At 42.5% G+C, this 21590-nt stretch overlaps 1 protein-coding gene across 4 annotated transcripts in view; it reads right to left on the bottom strand.

Moving 5' to 3' along the window:
• The window catches only part of LAMA4 (laminin, alpha 4), a 149592-nt gene extending 136131 nt beyond the window's left edge, over positions 1 to 13461 (bottom strand). The window contains exons 1-2 of one of the 4 annotated variants that reach the window (XM_010856579.1): positions 13332 to 13461; positions 12688 to 13034 (exon numbers count right to left, since the gene is read on the bottom strand). In XM_010856579.1, coding sequence (XP_010854881.1) covers positions 12688 to 12882 — 195 coding nt within the window. In that variant the 5' untranslated portion in view covers positions 12883 to 13034; positions 13332 to 13461. Of the gene's footprint in view, positions 1 to 12687 lie in introns of all 4 variants that reach the window. The other 3 variants (XM_010856580.1, XM_010856578.1, XM_010856581.1) reach the window with 3 other exon arrangements.
• Positions 13462 to 21590: the final 8129 nt, after the last annotated feature.

The raw sequence follows: 21590 nt of genomic DNA, 5'->3' as shown, positions 1-21590 counted from the left end.
TTATTTTATTAATATATAGTGCTTGAAAATTCCTAGGAAAGAAGTTAACAGCCTATATGTCTTTTAGGTCTGACTTGAAACCTGCAGTTTCTAAGCTCCCTTTCTTTCCATACTGTCATTTATAGAGAAAAAAAAATTGAAAGATAAACAGTTTCTAAGCCTTCACTCAGTTTTCTTATAGTGGACATACTTTGTCTAATCACTTCCCCTGAGTCTCTGCCTTTACTACAGTTCAAGTTCTTTCTTTAGCTTTCTATCAAGGTCTTTCAAGTTATAGGTTCCTAATGTAAACTCAGGATGCCACTGAAGCGACTAATGTTTAGCTTAGGTGGAGATAAATAAATACATACACATTCAGATATTATGTCAATCTTTAAGGCTTTTCTGCCCAAAGAAGAACCTCCCATTGTTACTGAGATGATAGAGTGAGTTTACTCTGGAACTTGAAAAACAAGTCAAAGTATAAACATACCACTAATTCAGTGTTCTTTAAATAAACTCATCAGCTACTAAGACCACTCTGGCATTCCTGGATGATACCGGGGACCCTTGTTAGCTGGGCAACTGTAAGACACTCTGAGATTTAGAAACAGATGTTAGAGGATATATACAAGACAGGGATTAAAAGCTTGGAGTCAGATTCCCTGCGTTGTAACCTTGAATGAGTAACTCAATTTTTTATTCAACTTCTATACGACTCAGTTCCCTCATCTGTAGACTAATAGTGCTAATAGTAGTACCTTCCTCATTATGCTACGAGCAAAACTAATAATAGAGTGTCTCAAACAATGCCTAGGACACAGCAAGTGCTAAGCAGGTGCTTAGGCATTAAAAGAATGACAGCTGTCCTGTAAGGTTGTTATAAAATAACAAGGGGCCCTCTCAGGGCTGAGGCTGCATCAGAGAGACCTGGAATCATCCAGGAGGGTGGGGACTACTCCACTGATGCAGGAAGAGACAGAGGCTCTGTCTCAGGAGCACTTTCCTGCAAGTCTCAGCCCCGTCTAGAAAAGCACTAGCTTGAGGACTAGCCTTGGCAATTTTCATTTTGGGGAACTAGCTCTTCCAAATCTCTTGTCAGTATCTTTCTAGTTTATATCAGAGACCATACTCCTCCCTCCCCAAAGTCACATCATCCTCCCTATAGAAAGCCTCCCTTATTAGCAAAAGAAACATTATAATCCCACTATTTTGAGTCTGGAAATACCCTGTTTTAAAGAAGACTCCATGAGTAAATTCTCCCCATCTCCACTCCCTTCCTCTGAAGGACACAGAGTCTCCAGTGGTCCTGTTCCTAGGCTGCATGTGCTGGGAGGAGAGTAGTGTAGGAGAGAGTAGAAACCTTCCCTCTCATTTCATGTCTTTCTTGACATCCCCATCCGGAACACCTACTATGTGCTGGCCAGGCTTTCAGGAAGTGATGTTCGAAGCAGCGGTTTTCTTTGAAGCTTGAATTTTATTCTGAAGTGTACCTTTCCAGGTCAGGCACTAGTACTGGGGTGAACCTGTAAGCTCTCTCACTAGCCTCTTGCAGCCATGATTTAGTTTTATATTTTAGGCCTCTTTGTAATTACGTCAAAAACACTTCCTTTTCTGGATTCTCAATTTCCTGAAGTCCATTAAAGTCTAAGCCCAGCTGCACTTTTGAGACTAGTGGTTCTCATCCTTTAATGTGCCTGTGAACAACCTGGGCATCTGGTAGAAAATGCAGATTCTGATTCTTGAGTGGGACCTGGGAGTCTGCACGCCCAACACCAGCCCATGTGCTGCTGGCGCTGCTGCCCTTGGGCCATGCTTGGTGTCTCCATGACGTCGACTCCTCCTCCCCATAGTCATTCACGCTCCTGGGCAATTCTGATACACTGACGATTCTGATTTCCAGAAAGGTCCTTTCAAAAAATATTTGCTTTCAAATGTTGAGTTCTGATTTCTGCCCAGGCTAGAAAAGGCTATCAAATTAGGCTTCCTCTTTACCTTATCATAAAGGCTCAGTTGCGAGCAGCGATACTGTGTCTATTATAATACAGTGATTTCAGTTGATGTTTATGATGAGTCAGTAATCTCTCACTGGCTCTTCCTTCCTTTTGCAGAGTGAAAAGACAGTCTCCTCTCTGGACCCTTGGTCATAGGTCACTTAAGTGTTAGAAGACACATGGACACGAGTCCCCATGTCCCTCATCTTGTCTATTGTCATACTTCCTGTTTTTCCATGTGGAGCTTAATGCTTAGAGTCACCCTGAAGGGTCTGGAGGGGCAGACAGCAGTATCCAGGAACCCTGATGTGGGAGACTGTAAATGTTCATTGGGTACACTTAGGTCTCTGTCCTGGATACTTCCTGGGAACCTCCTGGGTGAGTCACCTTGGAAAGGCTCATGTCCATGGCTGGGCCAGTGCTCTGTTCTGCATTCCATCCTCAGTCCTGCCCCTGGGGTTCTGAGGAAGCAGGAACAAGGACTCTGTTAAACCATTCCCATCCACCCTCTTCACCAGATCAGGACCCCATGTTTCCCTCTACATCTTTGGGTTCTAACTAGGACAGAAGCTGGACTCTGAGTGATTCTGTTCCTTAAGTTGGCTTCTCTTTAACAGTTTATAATTTGATCTATTTATTAGACAATTATAGAACTTTGTTGGTTGCATTAACCTTGACTTTGTTAATTTTGTTATATTCTTTTGTTTTATTTTTTTCTAGTCACCCTGGGAGGTGAAGGGACTTGTTCAGGTTCCTTTAACTGATAAGGGTGATATGATTGTCAGTGGCATGGCCAAGAACCAGAATAGTTAGTTCCAGACTCACAGTTCAGTGCTTTTTCCCACTCTACTCAATTCTGGGAGACTTTCCTATTGATAATTCAACTTAAGGTTAACTAGAAACAGTAAAGAGTGAAGTGATAGTATATTGCATGCATGCCTGCTTAGTCATGACTGATTCTTTGCAACCCTATGGACTATAGCCCGCTAGGCTCTTCTGTCCATGGGATTCTTCAGGCAAAAATACTGGAGTGGGTTGCCATTTCCTCCTCTAGGGATAGTATATTAGAAGTAATAAGTTTTTTTTTTTTTTTTCTTAAAGATATCTATATCTATCTATCTATCTATCTATGTATCAGTTCAGTTCAGTTCAGTCGCTCAGTCGTGTCCGACTCTTTGCGACCCCATGAATCGCAGCACGCCAGGCCTCCCTGTCCATCACCAACTCCCGGAGTTCACTCAGACTCACGTCCATCGAGTCAGTGATGCCATCCAGCCATCTCATCCTCTGTCGTCCCCTTCTCCTCCTGCCCCCAATCCCTCCCAGCATCATGGTCTTTTCCAATGAGTCAACTCTTTGCATGAGGTGGCCAAAGTACGGGACTTTCAGCTTTAGCGTCATTCCTTCCAAAGAAATCCCAGGGCTGATCTCCTTCACAATGGACTGGTTGGATCTCCTTGCAGTCCAAGGGACTCTCAAGAGTCTTCTCCAACACCACAGTTCAAAAGCATCAATTCTTCGGCACTCAGCCTTCTTCACAGTCCAACTCTCATGTCCATACATGACCATAGGAAAAACCATAGCCTTGACTAGACGGACTTTTGTTGGCAAAGTAACGTCTCTGCTTTTGAATATGCTATCTAGGTTGGTCATAACTTTCCTTCCAAGGAGTAAGGGTCTTTTAATTTCAAGGCTGCAGTCATATATATATTACTGTTGATGTTTAGTCACTAAATCATATCTGACTCTTTGGGGACCCCATGGACTATAACCCTCCAGGCTCCTCTATTCATGGGATTTCCCAGACAAGAATATGGGATCGCCATTTCCTTCTCCAGGGGCTTCCTGACCCAGGGATCAAACCTGTGTCTCCTGCATTGGCAGGTAGATTCTTTACCACCAGGGCTCAATGGTAAAGAATCCACCTGCAAAGTGGGAGACCTGGGTTCGATCCCTGGGTCGAGAAAATCCCTTGGAGGAGGGCATGGCAACCCACTCCAGTATTCTTGACTGGAAAATCCCCATAGAGGAACTTGGTGGGCTATAGTCCATGGAGTTGCAAAGAGTCAGACATGACTGAGCAACTAAGCACAGCACACATATGTAAAACACTTAATGATTCCCAGTTCTAAAGCTAAAGATGATTAAGTCCCTTGAAACAATTTGAAAGAAAATAAGGCTGGAAGTCAGAAGACATGATTCCTGGCACTGCTGCTTGTGAGCTTTGTGTCCTTGAGTGAGGCACCTCAACCCCTCTAAGACTCAACTTCCTTACCTATAAAATGAGAGGGTTTGAATCCCTAAACTCCCCTTCCGGATCTAATATCCTGTGATCCCTTTGATTTTACAGTTCCCACTGCAAGGTCCAATAGAGTTACACATCCAGTGATAACCACCCACTGGCTGGCATTCAAACAGGTCTCCTCTATGCTGAACTCTGTGCTGCAGTAGAGGCTTCAGGGCTTGTCTCTGGTTTAAGTTGCATTTCAAGGTGTCTGCTGGCATTAATCACAACAGACAATAATTCCAAGGGAACAATACAGAATGAGGCAATCATTCATGCACCACAAAGAAACACTGGCCGGTCTCCAGGCTTTCAGACTCAGTTCAGCCTCCAAATAACAGGCACTTAGCACCTCACCTGTGACCTGAGGATTGACAGAATCACAGATGACAGAACCGCTCTGCTGTTCCCAGACTAATAGCATACCAACAGGAAGAGAGGTTACACTTAGGGCACACTTAGCTTGTCAGATTATAGCCCTGTTTATCAAAGAGTAGCATACACACTGGGACTGTGAATCTTGAAAGGCACTATAGAATAATTCTGCTATGGAAGGAGAAGCCAGCCATGATTTTAAACCCTGATTTTGCTCTGGCTCTTGTGATTCTAAATGGTTCTACAGCCCTGGCATCCCATAATTCAAAGCTTTGCTAGACAGTTGTCTTGCCTTCTGCTGGTGTCTATAAAATGCATCCTTTGGTCCCACATTTAGCTTTTTAGAGCTGCTCAGTGCAGGGTGCCATGCTGTAGTTCACTTTGTAAATAGACAACAGCATAGCGCGTAGCAGTCACGTCCACGGTGAATTTAAGTGAGGACGTCTTTGATCTCTAGACATCCCGATCTCCTTTAAAGCAGCCATGCCCCTCCCTGTAATGGAGGGCATAATTTCAAAATAAATATTAATATAGAGTCTGCACTGTGCTCGAGAGTCCTGTTAGCTGTAGAATGCAGCACGGATCACTGCTCTAGTCTCCAAGAGACTTGGGCTAATGCAGCTTTTAATGTTATGGGATTTCTCCAACTCATTGGTTCCCATGGAGTCATAAACGTTGATACTCGACTCCATTTAGGTAAACACTAGAATCTCTAGCTTCCAAGAAAACACAACACACAAACTAAGAAATTCCTGGAAGTGAAAAGAGGGCCATATTGCATGTTACTCAATATGACCACTCCTCTCTTTTTTTTTTTTTTTAAGAATTTGTTTCTTTGTGTATTTTTTTTTCCTTTACGTACAGGATTTGGGCTTTAATATGGACATTTTCCCACTACCATTCATCTTCGGAATGCTGTTTTCCCCAAGTTTCTCAGGATAAAAAGACTCAGATTCAGAGCTGCACTGCTGGCAGCTGAATTTCATTAAGACTTTGATGGGAAACTTAAGTTGGAATTACAAACATCTGTGGTTAAACTTCCCTTTAGTAAACCATTTCCCAGAATTTAACTGTACCACACGAGGAGCAAAAAGAAAAAACAGCTGAAAAAAGAATGCTGCTCTTTGGCAAATGCTGGAGTAGATACTTAAATATTCTTCTATGTGATGACTATATCTCAGTCAAGTAGCAGATTACCTGCTTTAGAAAACACGTGATTGTTTGGAAATGCTAAGTTTTGGAACTCAGAGCATGTGCTGATGATCTGATTTTAATGGTTTCTGATCAATCAAATGTCTCAGAATTATGTCTGGCCATCATTATTTGGTTACTTTGAGCAAGGAAAAACTCCATTCCTAAAGGAGAGGAGTATTGTGGCATTATATGTTTAAGGAAATTATAACAAGTCAGATTTGAGAATTTAATTATTAATGGGGGAAAAAAGTTATAGTCCTTGTCATATCAAATTTATTGCGTTTTTTCTTTTTGTTTAACTTTTTCGAGATTTTGAAAAACTCATTCATTTTTCTTAACTACTCAGATTCCTGGGGAAAGGTTATATTTAAAGAACCATTAGGGATACAATGATTATAATAATTAAGCTAGTTTCCTTCTCCAATGTTGAATAATCAACAAATTTGTAAGCCAAAGTTGAGAGTAATCAAATTTACAGAATAAATAAAAATTTAGATGAAAATAAGCAAATACTACAAACATAAATTTGCAGGTAGATAAAAACAGATAGTGGAAGGAAGAGGGTGAGGAGGGAAGGAGAGAAGAGAGAATGAGGGCAAACGTTGCATTAGGCAGCTTCTATACATAATTTCACTTAAACTTCACAAATAAGGCAAATACATTTGTACTCATTTTAAACCAAACAAACCAAGCCTCTGAGCTAATCTGCCTAAAAGTCAAACAGCTAGAAAGCAGGGGAGCTAGATTCCTACCACATCTGTCCGGCCAGATGAGCACATTACGCCTTTGATGAAAGGTGAATTTCAAATGTAAAGCAGAGGACTGCAAATAAACAGTCTTCAGGCTGAACTGGACCATCAGCTGTGCTTCCCTCAGGGCATTAAAAAAATTGAGTCAGCAATTTCACTGAAGAATCCAGATTCTATCTTCTCGTTAAACACAGAGGTGGGTGCCCCCAGGAGAGGCACGCTTCCTCTGCTGTTTCTTGGGCCCCATCACTCATAGGACATGTTCCTTTCATTGCCCAGTTGTTTTTTGCTTGGCCTCTATAAAAATCTGAGCTTCAAAACTTTCTCTGTCCCATAGGATCAGCAATTCTGTTTCTAGGTATATACCCAAAAGAACTGAAAGAAGAAACTCAAATGGATAATTGTAGACCAATGTTCATAGGAAAACTTTTCATAGCAGCCAAAAGGTAGAAACAACTCAATGTCCACCAACAGGTAAATGGATAAACAAAATGCGATATACACATAGAATAGAATATCATTCAGCCTTAAAAAGGAATGAAATTTGGACACATGCTACAAAATGGATGAAGCTTGAACACGTTATAGTGAGTGCAGTAAGGCAGATAAGAAAAGACAAGTAGATTCCACTTATATGAGATACCTAGAGTAGAATGGTGGCTGCCAGGGCCTGGGGAAAAGGCTAATGGGAATTATTGTTTAATGTATACAGTATTGAGTTTCAGTTGGGAAGATGAAAAAGCTTTGAGATGGATGGTGGTGATGATGATGGATGGCAATGGATGATGATGAATGGTGAATGTACCTGATGTCATTTAAAAATGGTTAAAATAGTAAATTTTGTGTATATTTTACCACAATTAAAATTTTTTCTTCTGGTTACATCTGAGAACTTTAGGATCACAGCAAATGGAATTCTCTGTTTTTCAGCAATCTTATAATAAATTCTGTAATATAGGCCATGTAATTTGTGCTATTCATCTAGCAGGTCAGGTGTCAGTTGCTCAGTCATGTCCGACTCTTTGCGACCCCATGGACTGTATCCCGCCAGACTCCTCTGTCCATGGAATTCTCCAGGCAAGAATACTGGAGTGGGTTGCCATTTCCTTCTCCAGGGGATCTTTCCCACCCAGGAATTGAACCCAGGTCTCCTGTATTGCAAGCAGATTCTTTACCATCTGAGAGCCACCAGGGAAACCCTGCATAAATGGTCTTTGAATGGTATTTTATATACCTTCATTTTATTCCCAAACTTTGACAAAAATTATTTCCACATATAGTTCTATTTACCTAGCCACACTTTCCCAGATACTCTTGCAAGTTGAATTACTTTCATAAATTCCTTCCTAGCTGTGCCACTTACCAGGTAGGATGCCTGGGCAAATGCTCTGTGCCTCAGTTTCCATGTTTGTAAAATGAGATGATGACTATGCCAGTCTATTGAACTGTTATGAGGGTTAAAGGAAGTAACTCATGGCAAGTGCTTAGGCCAGTGTCCGACACATGGTAAATACTCAATGAATGTCATCTATAGGCCACGGTATTACCATTATTATTGTTGTTGTTGTTGTTACTATATGCCAGTTCTTCTAAAACAATGTTTCCTACGAGCCTTCTTCAGTGTTTGATGAGTGGCTGTGCTCTGCTCTCCTACCCCAGGAGTAGTACTTTTTCTATATTACCCCCATGGCATTAGTGATAGTCATTCTTACAGAACATGAATTCATTCTGCTTTATATAGTGGCTATATATATATCTTTCTATCCTAGATTGCTTACTCCTTGAGGGTTGGAATGTGACTACTTTTTTTGTGTGTTCCTCCTGGCCCTTGCTTTATTGCTGTTTACATGGCAGAACTCAAAACCTCCTCTTTGGAGGATATTGAATGAAATAGGCTTCCCAGGTAGCACAGTGATAGTGAATCTGCCTGCCAAATGCAGGAGATGCAAGAGACACAGGTTTGATCCCTGGGATGGGAAGATCCTCTGGAGTAGGAAACAGCAACCCATTCCAATATTCTTGCCTGGGAAATTCCACGGACAGAGGAGCCTGGTGGGCTACAGTCCATGGGGTCACAGAGAGTCAGACAGAGTCAGACCGACAGAGCACACACACACATAAGCACACACACACTGTGTGTCAGGGTGGATGTGAGGGTGTCAAATTACCAACCACACTGTTGAAGAACGGTACAGAATGATGGCCCAGGCCAGTGACTGGAAGTCTTAGTGTGATTCTACAGAGCCTCTTTCAAAGTCTAGGAGCAAGATAAGGAAAAGGAAAGCAGATAGTGAAAGAGATCTAAGCTGTCTTTTAATAAACATACTGCAGTCCTTTAGTGGCCAGGCACCTAACTATGTGTTGGAGTACAGGATCACAAATAGACCATGAAGGGAGTCTAGAAGAAAAGTACATCAGAATGAGTCTCCTTCATAGTGCTTGTCTTTAGCAAGCAGGTTTGTCTCATGCAGGGTATACTTGTACATGCAGTTCATGGGGCACAATTTTCTTGGAGGGAAGCTAACAGCAGCAGCAGCAAAACCCAGGAGATAAACTAGGTTTATTAGGAGATAAACTCCTGTTTTCCCCTATCAGAGAAGTTTGCTCAATATTGTCAGTTATTTCCCTTATTTTCTCAATAACCTACCAAAGGCAGTAACAGTGCTGTGGCACTCCACCACTTCACACTTTGCCCCTCCAGCAGAGTCCCCATTCTCCTTCTGAGTCTCTGGGTGGCTTCTTTCCAGCCACAAAGAATATAGACAAATGGTGATATTAAGTAAAACAGCACCATAAAGTCCTGAGAAATATGCCCAACTAATGGTTTCTTTTAATCAACCGCTAACCTAGAGTTTGTGACCTTGTTTAACTCCTGCTTCTTTCTGATAGACAAGAATGTCACTCTTTCCAAGGACACTTGGATACCCTCCTCTGGGGACGTTACTCTCTCTGTCCCTGCATCCCCGCCCGTTCTTCTGCGTCTCCATATTGGCCACGAAGATTTGTGCCTAGTTTCAATTGTGCCTATTATTCACTTGTATAATAAAATTAAGACTTTGTTTTCTTAAATGTGGAATATTAGGATACTAAATCTACTTTATGACACTACCTAGTTTCCCTTTTCCCCACCCCTACCTACTGAAAATCATTGTTGTCACCAAATACTCAGGAATAATGGACTCAGTAAATTATCTGCTTATATAAAAAAACAAAGCTAGTGTTTTCCTCACCTAGATAGTGAGGAAATCCTGCCAACTAGCACAGAGTTACCCATGGGTGCTCCTCTTTTCACATTCTCTGCATCCTGAGGGAAGCTTGTGCTTATTTTAGAAGGTAGGGAGGGGCCTTCCTTCTTGGTCAGCCAGCACATCCCATCCTTTTCCTCAATGTACATTTAGTGCGTATGTTCTCCAACTCACACTGTGCACCAGTGTGCCTACCTCTGTGCTGAGGGTGGAGGGCTCAGGGGTGGAGAGGATGTCAGTCCTGCTATGGAGGAGCATGGGGGAGCCTTAGAAAGACCACCAGCCTAGCACCTTCCACTGCTCCATGCTTGCGTTAATATTTTTCTTCCTTCCCTTTGAAGGCAAATTGAGGAATAACCATTTATATACACATATATATACACACATGTATATATCCAATTCAAATAAAATGAATATTTTTAGACTATACTTCCATCCACTTCTCGAACCTCCCACGAATAATGTTCTGTATGAACCCATGTTCTCTTTCTATAGATGAAAATACAGCCTCCTGAACCAATTCATCAGAGTGGCTGTACCATGTTATTAAATCTCCAGAATGTATTTGATTTCAGGTCTCCTTCCTGGCTATAAAGAGCATGGGAAACCCGACTGGTGGGGCACTGGGATCGCTGTGGGACCACAGGCTGACTGGAGGCATTATGTGAAACTATGCAGTGGGACATAATTACCCCAATCCCACCCTTTCTACATCATATACTTTGAATGACTAATAGCTTCTTTCTGTTTCCCTAAACCAAAAACCTCAATGGGCATTCTGAACCTATTAGTCTCTGACAGTGTTACAAATTTAACTCACTACAGGACATTCTTTTTGATTGAAAAGGTACAGACAAGCAATATTAAGTAAAATAGCAGCATAAAAATAAACTTCTGAGAAATATTCCCAAATAAGGGTCTCTTTCAGTCCAATAATCCATGTATTGCTCATAATAATAATAAAGACAACACTTGGGATGTATAAAGCATTTCCAGTCAGTCACTGTGTTAAGCCCTCTATGTATTTTATCTAATTTCATCACAGTTAGTATATGAAGTATGATGTAGACATCAGTAACTTCTCTAAGCCTCAGTTTCTTTATCTGCAAGTTGGGCATCTGTAGTTTGCTCAAGGTAAGGAGCACAGAAGCTAAAATTTGAGCTTGGGATCATCAGACTGCAAAGCCTGCAATCTAAAACTCTGATGTGCTGACTTCATATTATTTCACTGGGTATGTGAGGGCATAAGAAATTGTTTGGGGTTTCAGCAATAAATTTAAGTTTCCCTAAGAATAAAATAATGATTTTCTTACTTTTTGTGAGAGGAGAATTACAAAAAGTTATGTGCGCCTGTCTTTTTAGAATTAGCAGGTAAAAATACAGAATGCCCAGATAAACTGAATTTCAGATCAACAATGAAAAATCTTTTTAGCATAACTACATCTCATGAAATATTTGAGATATAACTAAAAATCTATTTGTTGTTTTTCTGAAATTCAAATTTAATTGGGTGTCCTGTATTCTGTCTGGCATTCCTACTCTTAAGTCAAGCATTTCATCCTGGAACTTTCCACACTCAAAGCAACAGGTGGAGATAATGCTTCCTGAGGGGTTGATTCCAAGCCTGTAGAGAAGTGAAGCCTTCCCACTGTGTGGAGTGTCTCCCGATCTGGCTTCTCTCCGAATCTGAGTACAAAGTTGACTAGAAGGCATGCCTCTCTTTCTCATGGGGATTACATTTCACATCACAATAGGGGTTAGTATGCTCTGGCCCTACCCATCCTCCCCTCATTTTAGGGCGTGGGTAGAGCTCACTCCTGGAGAAGGACCATCTTCACGCAGCATATCTTATCAGTAGTAATTAATAAAGCTACAGTTATACTAACAATTAGTAGGACTAGTAGCAATAATCCAGACTTCAGTGCTGTTAGAAATGGCATCGATCCACATAATAGCTTTGGTTCTACAGTTGCTGTAACCATAGCTATAGGGTGTGTGTATGTGTGTCTTCTTAGGTCAACTGCTCTTTCTTTTCCCATGAACTTAGGTGACTTCATTTTCCTCCTACTTAGCATCCCCCACGCACTGGACATGCTATTGTCTGTCTTGGCTAAAGGAGCTTTTAAATCACTTACTCTGGATCCATCTTCCTTTACCCAATTTCTACACTTTGGTTATGTTTTCAATGTAAATGCTATTGCAAGGAATTCAAACAACAGCTCTTTGACTATCATCAATAGCATATATTCATCATTTTTACATTTGGTTTGGGGCTTGACTTTCATCATGACCTCTTGTTTCTGGAATATAATGGCCCCTGTCTATTTAAGGTATTTGCTCTGCAATTTCCTAACAGCTTCTTTGGTGCCCTCACCCACCCCTCACCCTCCCCTGTTGCTGAGGACCTTCTGATTAATTTGTGACCGAAAGATTGGCTGCGCACTGCTGTTCCTACTGTCCTAATATCACGGAGAGGAGGAGCAGGAAGCCAGTGGCAGGGCACGCACATTATGAGGTGTGACTTGACAAAAATGCCTCTACTGGAACATACAAACGGCAGAAAGTCACAGAAGTGCCGCTGTGGCCCCAGGTGAGAGTCTAGCCTACTGACTCAGAGTATTCAGGACACATGCCCTTTTGCCAGCTCGAACAAGGACGTGTTCCAAAGTCTCCGCTCTCAACTCACAAAGTCCAAATCCAAAGTACAAAGTAAAACTCTTTATTTCAAGTTTCTGAACTGACCTCGTCCAGGTGAAACTCTCAAGGCGGGTGGAAAAGGGAAGGCGGGGGAGGGGAACAACGAGTGTGGCACACGCAGCACGGGGCGCAGGTGCCCCAGTCGGGTGACAACGGCAGGGGCACTGTACCTTGGGAGCAGGCGGCAGGCTTCCGGGAGCCACGCGGGGCTCGCTGGTCTCAGGCGGGTCTAGTCGGCCGAACGCTGAGCTCCCTTCGATGTCAAAAGGGAAGGCGCTGCCGTCCCCAGACGCGGCGCGGGAGCAGGCGGCGCCGCAGAGGAGCCACAGGGGCAGGACTGCGCACCAGGCTGAGCTCAAAGCCATCTCTCCGCTGACATCCGATAGGGCTCGTCCAGGGGCTCGGCCACTCTTAGTCCTTGCCAGTCCCCGCTGTGATGCGGTGGTGCCTCGCTTATGGTACCTTCTCTGCGTCTGCGGTATCCAGATGTGGGAACTCAGGGCAGCCCCGGGAGCAACTTAGTAGAAAAAGGGAGAGTGAGAGAGTAAGCTAGAGCCGGCCTCCCTCCCTGCCTCCCTCTCTCTTCTTTCTCTCTCCCCTCTGTTTCCCTCTCTCACTTTCTCTCTCTCTCCCCAGAGACACTGGCTAAAGAATGTACAGATGGATGAAGCTAAAGCTCAGCATGGAGCGGCGGATGGGTTTGGGACGAGCCCGGGAGCGGAGGCCACCTCCTGTCCCCGGCGTTCGGGTGGGGACTAAGGGTTGCGCTGCCCTGGCTTCCTTCCCACACCCATTCTTACCACTCCCTTTTTACCTTCTCTTCCAGGACCTCCCCCTCCAAGCTGGTCTTTCAGGCACTCTGGCTGGGCCTTTCCTGGCGTCCTCCCCTCCCCTCTCAGTTTGGAGCCCGTCCAAGTGCCCCAGATGAATATTCAGCTTTTGTAATTGCTTCCTCACTTCTCTTATTTATTTAGCTAAGGTGCCGGATGTCTTATCTATATTTATGCAGATCTTTTATGTGGCCCCGCTGGTTTGCAGGAAAGTGGGTGGGAAAGGGATTCGGGCTGGAGCCAGAGGTGGATGCTCCCAGATGGCAAGGAAGAGGGCACCCACTTCCTTGGGCAGCTTTCTCCTTTTCTAGGGATAGGCTGCTGCCGTCTTTGTGCTCATACCTTCCCTGGAGACTGGCTGGCCACCCTCTTCCTCCCAATAGTCCTCACCCAGAGGGCTTGGGAAAAGAATATCTTTCACTCCAGCGCTGGAAAATGACTTCATTACTCAAATGCATGAACTTTTATTTACAAAGAACATCTTGTTTTCCTCCTAAAGCGGTGCTTTGTAAGGGGCCCGAAACAAGGCTTGCAGTGTATGAGCCTGTCAAATATACTGCCTATAGCCCGACCTCTTCCTCTTGGCCTGTAATCTCATGCCTACTACATCTGTCTGTCATGTAACCTTTCCAAGACTTTGGGGTGAAGTTGAGCTACAGTTATGTTGGGGTACCCATGTGGATGGGTCAGTGGCCACTACAGCTAAGATACCTTTGCATTCATGGGCTTTATAAGGAGCTTTAAACATTTCCATGAGACCCAAACATGTCTTTAAAAGGATTAGATGAGACACTCATACAATGACACTTAAGTTCTGAGGTGTTTGAAATCACTCACAATTGTCGTGCAATAAAACATTTCAATAAACCTGTTAGCTCTATTTATAGGACAAAAATCATTTTATCTAAGGATATACAAAGCAGGCATTTATTTTGCAGCTATCATATGCCAGATACTTTGCATGTGTTATTTGTAAGCCTCACAGCATTTTTGCAAAATAGGACTATTATTTCTTTTTTATAGAATTAAAAAGGGAGGTTCTGAAAGACTAGGACATTTGCCCATCACACAGCTGGTAGAAAGCTGGACTCAGTTCTCACTGATTCCAAAACTATCTTTCACATTTATACCACACTGAAACTTGCGAAATAAAGGCCACAAATTCAGAGACAGAAGAGATGACATGTCCATTTTTTTGGAGTACCTTCTAGGTGTCAAAAGTTTGCATTATGTAATTTATTTCCATTTTCACTATAATGAGGTAAGTATTGTTATATACATTTGGTAATAGGTATGTGGTAAAAGTACTACTAGAACAGGTAAATCTGATGCTAAAGTCATTGATTTTTCAAGAACAAAATGGTATAGTGCAAAAGTACCAAAGCTGGAAGAAGCAAAAAGCTTTCCTATATCCCAAAGTATCTGTAATGTTCTCATTTTAAGATATAAAAATAGTATTGTAATGAACCATTAAGCTAATTTACGATCATCTTCTTCCACATAAGCTGGTTAACTTGCTAAATTAAGTAAAAGAACTTAAGCATATATATTTGGTTTGGTTGGTTCTTCAAGAAACTTATTTTGGGAGACAAGATGACCAGACTCTAAAGGGGAAAAACTTGATGCTCAAATATCCTGTCCCACTCTCAGTTAAAAAAAAAAAAACTTTCAATATAGTAATTTTTATTATTGTTACTATTATTTATGTACATATAATATTCTGACTTCAGACATAGACCTCATCAGTACACAGAAGCTGTTCACATTTGTTTCCTGAAGGATTATGTCCTGTCCTTCGTTTAATGTCAATTAACTGCACACTTTTTGTTTCATTCAGAGTCTCTTTTTCCTGCTTGCCAGGTAGTGTTCAGATTCTCTGAGAGCCCTGAGCAGTGGGGGTAGAAATACACTTATTCAAGACATATGAGCTTTTAATTTTTTGTTAAATGTGTACTTCTAACTCTTCCTCCTCATCTTCTTTCTACAGATACTACTACTATTTTTTTTTTGTGTGGTGAATATCATATTTTTTCTTTTTTTTTTCTAATTTTATTTTATTTTTAAACTTTACATAATTGTATTAGTTTTGCCAAATATCAAAATGAATCCACCACAGGTATACATGTGTTCCCCATCCCGAACCCTCCTCCCTCCTCCCTCCCCATACCATCCCTCTGGGCCATCCCAGTGCACCAGCCCCAAGCATCCAGCATCTTGCATCGAACCTGGACTGGCAACTCGTTTCCTACATGATATTTTACATGTTTCATTGCCATTCTCCCAAATCTTCCCACCCTCTCCCTCTCCCACAGAGTCCATAAGACTGTTCTATACATCAGTGTCTCTTTTGCTGTCTCGTACACCGGGTTATTGTTACCATCTTTCTAAATTCCATATATATGTGTTAGTATACTGTATTTATGTTTTTTCTTCTGGCTTACTTCACTCTGTATAATAGGCTCCAGTTTCATCCACCTCATTAGAACTGATTCAAATGTATTCTTTTTAATGGCTGAGTAATACTCCATTGTGTATATGTACCACAGCTTTCTTATCCATTCATCTGCTGATGGACATCTAGGTTGCTTCCATGTCTTGGCTATTATAAACAGTCCTGCGATGAACATTGGGGTACACGTGTCTCTTTCCCTTCTGGTTTCCTCAGTGTGTATGCCCAGCAGTGGGGTTGCTGGATCATAAGGCAGTTCTATTATTTTTGAGACAAAGCAAGTAATACACAGGAACATGGGTTTTGTATGAATGAAAATAGGCTTCAAATCCTAGGTTTGTTTACAGTGGTTCTGGGAGCTTGACAGAACTTGGTCTCTCTGAATGTCAGTTTCCTCATCTGTAAAATGGGATCATGATGCCACTTTCATTGAGTAATGAAATAATGTGACTAAAGCATTAACACAGCCTGGCATAAAGTTAGTGCTCAGTATTTAGTATTTAACTACACTGTATTTTAAAGTCTTAAAAAAGAATAGAATCTTTATTTTTAAAGAGAAAAAATAACTATGTTTTTTTATCCTGTGACTTGAGTAACCTTCCATTTGCTGAAAATAGCTGTTCACATTTCTCGTTGCTGCTTGGGACTTCCCTGTATAACCATGAATGAGGCACTCATGGATCTTAGAGTGACAGAGCAGGCAGGGGAGGAGGGAGACTGGCTATTTTATGGCAAATTGGAAGGCACTAGAACAAAGGTAATCATCACCAAAGGCCCACCTCAAGACCATCAAAGGCCTGAATAAGGGAGAATTTTATTTCTGCTAACACTACAACTGGGAAGTGTCTCCAGTGTGACTGCTCTCTTATCACGACTCTCCCTGTCTCCTTCTCCAGGCGTTCAGCAAGTACCTCATGTCCACTCTCTCTTCTGGGACTCCCACCTGCCCTGTGGTGGAAGGGGTGCTGCTCTGTCATTCCCAGTGCACAGAAGAGAGCACAACATTGCAATAGGCTAAGAGGTTAAATGGGGTTTCCCTGGTTGCTCAGATGGTAAAGAATCTGCCTGCAATGCAGGAAACCTGGGTTCAATCCCTGGGTTGGGGAGATCCCCTGGAGAAGGGAATGGCTACCCACTCCAGTATTCTTGCCCGGAGAATTCCATGGACAGAGGAGCCTGGCAGGCTACAGTTCATGGGGTCGAAAAGACTCAGACCCAACTGAGCGACTAACACTTTCACTAGATGGTGTTACATGGCAAGGACATTAGGCTGGTTAGTGCAGGATGAGGGTCCCATGCCTTCTGATTCCTAGACCAATCCTTTCCCAACCAGACCAAGCTATTTTTAGTTCTAGCAGCAGCTGATCTGGTGGTTTGGAGGCTTTATCAACAGAGGGTTCTGGAATTCTCTTCTGAGTCCCCTACTACAGTTATCAACAGATAAATATCAGGGCTGCTCACTCCCTTCAGCACCTGGTTGTTGGGCCTGTCCATAGCATCCAAGGATCTAGCGAGGGTGTTGTTAATGCATCCCATGTGCCCTTCTGCAAATAGAAAGTCACGTCAGATGCTATTTTGGATTTTTAAGTGCTAATCTTGGACATAATTAGACAGAGGATTGTTGTGGGGACTGTGTACTAGTGACAATTTAGTGATGAGATTGGTTAGAGAAGCAAGTATGAGCTCTCCCTGCCATGTGGTCTCTAATGGATAGTCAAGTGGCAGGAAGGTGAGGAAGGAGGCGGGGCGGGGGCAGGGTGTCTCTTTTCCTGTTCCTCTTTTCCTGTTGTCTCCTCTCTGGTCACGAGTCTCTTCTGTGAGCAACTCTGGTGGGAATTTAGGCCACCTGAGGGGAAGAAACAGCAAGAGTTCTGGGAGAGGATGGGACTTCTAAAAGTGGTTCTTTACCCATCAGTTTGTTCAGGCTTTTGTTCAGGATGTGGGTAATACGTGCTCTCTGTGCTTAGTCTCCTGACTCCGACAGTTGTCACAGCCCCATCTGGCCTTAGCATGTGCCGCCTGCATCCTTTCTGTCCATTATCTACTTAATGTATTCATTAATTTGCTTATTTATTTAATCAGCATTTATCGAACACTTCTATGTGGCATGTGAGATGCTGAGGGTAAAATAATAAAAACATGATGCTGTCTCCCAAGGAATTCAGAGAATGGTGGGACAGACCACATGTAGACCCTTGTAAGGAATAAAAAGTGATTACCAGGAATAGAAAGCGGAAGTCCAGATATCCTGATAATTAAGTATCTGTATGGGCTTCCCTAGTGGCTCAGTAGTAAAGAATCCACCTGCCAGGTAGGAGACACGGGTTCGATCCCTGGGTTGGAAAGATACCCTAGAGAAGGAAATGACAACCTTCTCCAGTATTCTTGCTTGGGGAATCCCATGGACAGAGGAGCCTGGAGGGCTGCAGTCCATGGGGTCACAAGAGAGTTGGACACAACTGAGCGACTAAACAACATCAAAGTATCTATATAGAACAAGCCCTTTACTGGGACTTGGCTAGGGAGGGTGGGCAAAGGCTGCAGAAGGGGGAAACAGTGCATCTTAACTGTGGAGAGGAGGGGAAGAATGGTGGTCCAAGGGGAAACCATATATGTAGAGGACAAACGCATCAGAGCTCCAATGCCACAGGAGGGTGGGAAGACCATGGGATATCCAAAGGCTCTTTGAGTCCCCATCTTCACAATGCATAGTTATGCATGGCCTTCAGGGACTTGAGAGGAGCCCTGTAAGGAAAAAGGGCTTCCCAGCCTCCTACTCGCTTCTAGGTGCAATAGAAGGATCCTTCCCAAATGCAGATCTGAAGACTAGGGAGCTGTTCTCAGTTACACTGACGTCCTGCTCAATAGCTTGAGAAGACTTTTGAGAGGAAGAACAACTTTGAACAACAAAAAAATAAAGGTGTTTTGTTTTGTTTTTTAAATTGTGGTAAGAACATGAGACCTACCTTCTTAACCAGTTCTGAAGGGTACAGCGTGGCATTTTATCTATAGGGAAGAACCACTTGTAAAAGCTCCATCCTCTCCCAGCACTCTTGCTGTTGCTTCTCCTCAGGTGGCCTGAACTCCCACTGGAATCATTCAAAGAGGAGATGCGTGACTGGAGAGGAGAGTGTGCGGAAGAGCCCCTCTTCAACCTTAACTTCTGCTACTTGATGGTCAGCTGGAAATCTCATAGTAGAGGAGAGCTCATACTTGCTTCTGTGACCAATCCCATCATAAAATTGTGATCCATTTTCTCAAGTTAAGAAATTTAAGCCCGGAAATGACTTGCTCATGTTGGCATTTAAAGAATTTTTAAAGTACCAAATATATTCAGTTCAGTTCAGTCGCTCAGTCATGTCCGACTCTTTGCAACCCCATGAACCACAGCACGCCAGGCCTCCCTGTCCATCACCAACTGCCGGAGTCTACCCAGACCCATGTCCATTGAGTCGGTGATGCCATCCAACCATCTCATCTTCTGTCATCCCCTTCTCCTCCTGCTCTCAATCTTTCCAAGAATCAGGGTCTTTTCAAATGAGTCAGCTCTTTGCATCAGGTGGCCAAAGTATTGGAGTTTCAGCTTCAAAAACCAAATATATTAAGTATAGTAAAATACAGTATAATTACAGTAGAATAGGAAATTACAGATATCCAGCAAGAAGGAAGTGAGGGACAACCAGGAATCATACCACTCTGGGGCAATGACTGACAACACTGAAAATGCATATGCCTTCTGTTGCATTTATATTAATGAATTCCATCATCCTTATATTTTATGTATTCCATTATATATATTTTTGTGTATGTAAAATATATTTTAATAAATGTCCACTTTAAAGATTCCATCTACTTTTTTTCTTTTGATTCATTTCTATAATGAATCAAACCGTATATATTTTTTTCTCCATGTCATATCACTTAACACCAGTGTTACTGTGTATAGCTCACAGCGTTCAGATCAGCATTTTAGGAAGATTGGCTAGTGTGGATAAGTGCTGTGCTGAGGGACCAGTAGGAGGCTGGGAAGTCCTTTCTTTTCACAGTGGCTCCATCAGCCTCAAGGGCAGGGACTGTGCCCATGAAGAAGGGGCTCAGAGAGCATTTGGGAATGATAATAGCAATGAGGATGTCCTGATCCAAGCCTGATGGAGAAAGGGATGAAACCAACAGATGAGAGAGAATGGTCTTAATGAGGACTATCGATTGCCTCTGCCGTGGCCTTCCTTTAGGTCTGCTAGAATAATTACTTCATCAGGCTAAAGGGAAGTGACGGATGCTCTGTGGTTATGTAATCAACTGAGTAGGGAGGCATCAGCATCCATTAACTCAGGGATGAGATCAATAGAAAACAGGAGCACCTGAGACTTGACAATGAAATTATACAATTAAGGAGAATTGGGCAGCATTCAAAAGAGAAGGTCTGAGCAAAGGGCTTTGTGTGTCCTTGCACGTACCCCACCCCCAGCACCACAAAGGGAAGAGAAGACTCTTTTAGAGGAGACTTGCTATATGATGGGTGTATAAGCAGGGCGGAGGGCCAAAATGTGTTCTAACCTGCTTTGTGTGAGCAGCTGCAGACTAGGCTGTAAGATGCTAACTCAAGTGTTCTATAGTCTTGCTCTGCATCCCTTGCATTATTCTCCAGAAAACACATGCTGGACATGCTCATCTTGGGAAATCAACAGACTTCGGAAAACAAATTTCAAATAGGGAGCACATAACCATAACAATGCCTTATATTTCCACAGTGTTTTATAGTCTGGAATTGAGAAACTGAATAGTTTCTCATTCTAACAAATGAGAAACTGATCTGTTCTAAAAGTTCAAATGTGCAGATTCTGACATTTAGAAGAAAGATTCTCAAGTCTCTGTCCACTATATCCATTAGGTAACCTACAGCCTTTGAAAATTTAACACTCTAAATAAGATTTATTCATCAGCTATTTATTCCACACATATTTTTGAATGTCTACTTCAAAAACAGCACTTTTATAGACTCTGGAATAGAGTAAATGAGAATTGGATCAAAATTTCTGCCTTTGTGAAGTTTATCTTCTTACTGAGGCAAGGTTAGGAGAAACAGAATAAACAAGCAAGAGAAATACATATATGTATGGAATCCATTATGTCAAGTAAATACTATGGATAAGAATAAAATGCTGTGTGATAGAGATTGAAGGCTGCAGAGTATGGAAAATGCAGGCCTTGTTGAGGAAGAGGCTAGAATAAAGCGATTGAGATAAAGAGTAGTTGGAGATAAAGTCGGAAAGGCAGGGGGCCATGTGGGGTAGATTATGCAGGACCTTTGAGATCATTGTAAAGACCCTGGCTTCTGCTTTGAGTGAGATGGGAAGTATCTGGGGGTTCTGTACACAAGTGATGTGATTTGATGAAAGAGATGAGGGAAGGAGTAGGGAGACTATTCAGAGGCTTTTGCAATAGTACAGGTGAGAGATGATGGTGGCTTGGTCCACAGTATTAGCATTAGATGTGAAGAGTCATGAGATTCTGGATTTATTTGAATGTAGAACTAATGAAATTTGCTGGATATGAGAAATGAGAGTAAGAAAGGACTTGAGGCTGAGGTCCATACTTTTGGCCTGCTGCTGCTAAGTCGCTTCAGTCGTGTCCGACTCTGTGTGACCCCATAGATGGCAGCCCACCAGGCTCCCCTGTCCCTGGGATTCTCCAGGCAAGAACACTGGAGTGGATTGCCATTTCCTTCTCCAACTTTTGGCCTGAGCAGACTTAAATGATTGATTTGCCATTACTAACATGGAAAGGAAAATTG

This window comes from Bison bison, unplaced genomic scaffold, assembly GCF_000754665.1.
Source record: "Bison bison bison isolate TAMUID 2011002044 unplaced genomic scaffold, Bison_UMD1.0 scf7180017864373, whole genome shotgun sequence".
Taxonomy (NCBI): Eukaryota; Metazoa; Chordata; class Mammalia; order Artiodactyla; family Bovidae; genus Bison; species Bison bison.
The sequence above is the reverse complement of the archived record's forward strand: the minus strand, read 5'-3'. Positions and strand labels throughout refer to the sequence as shown.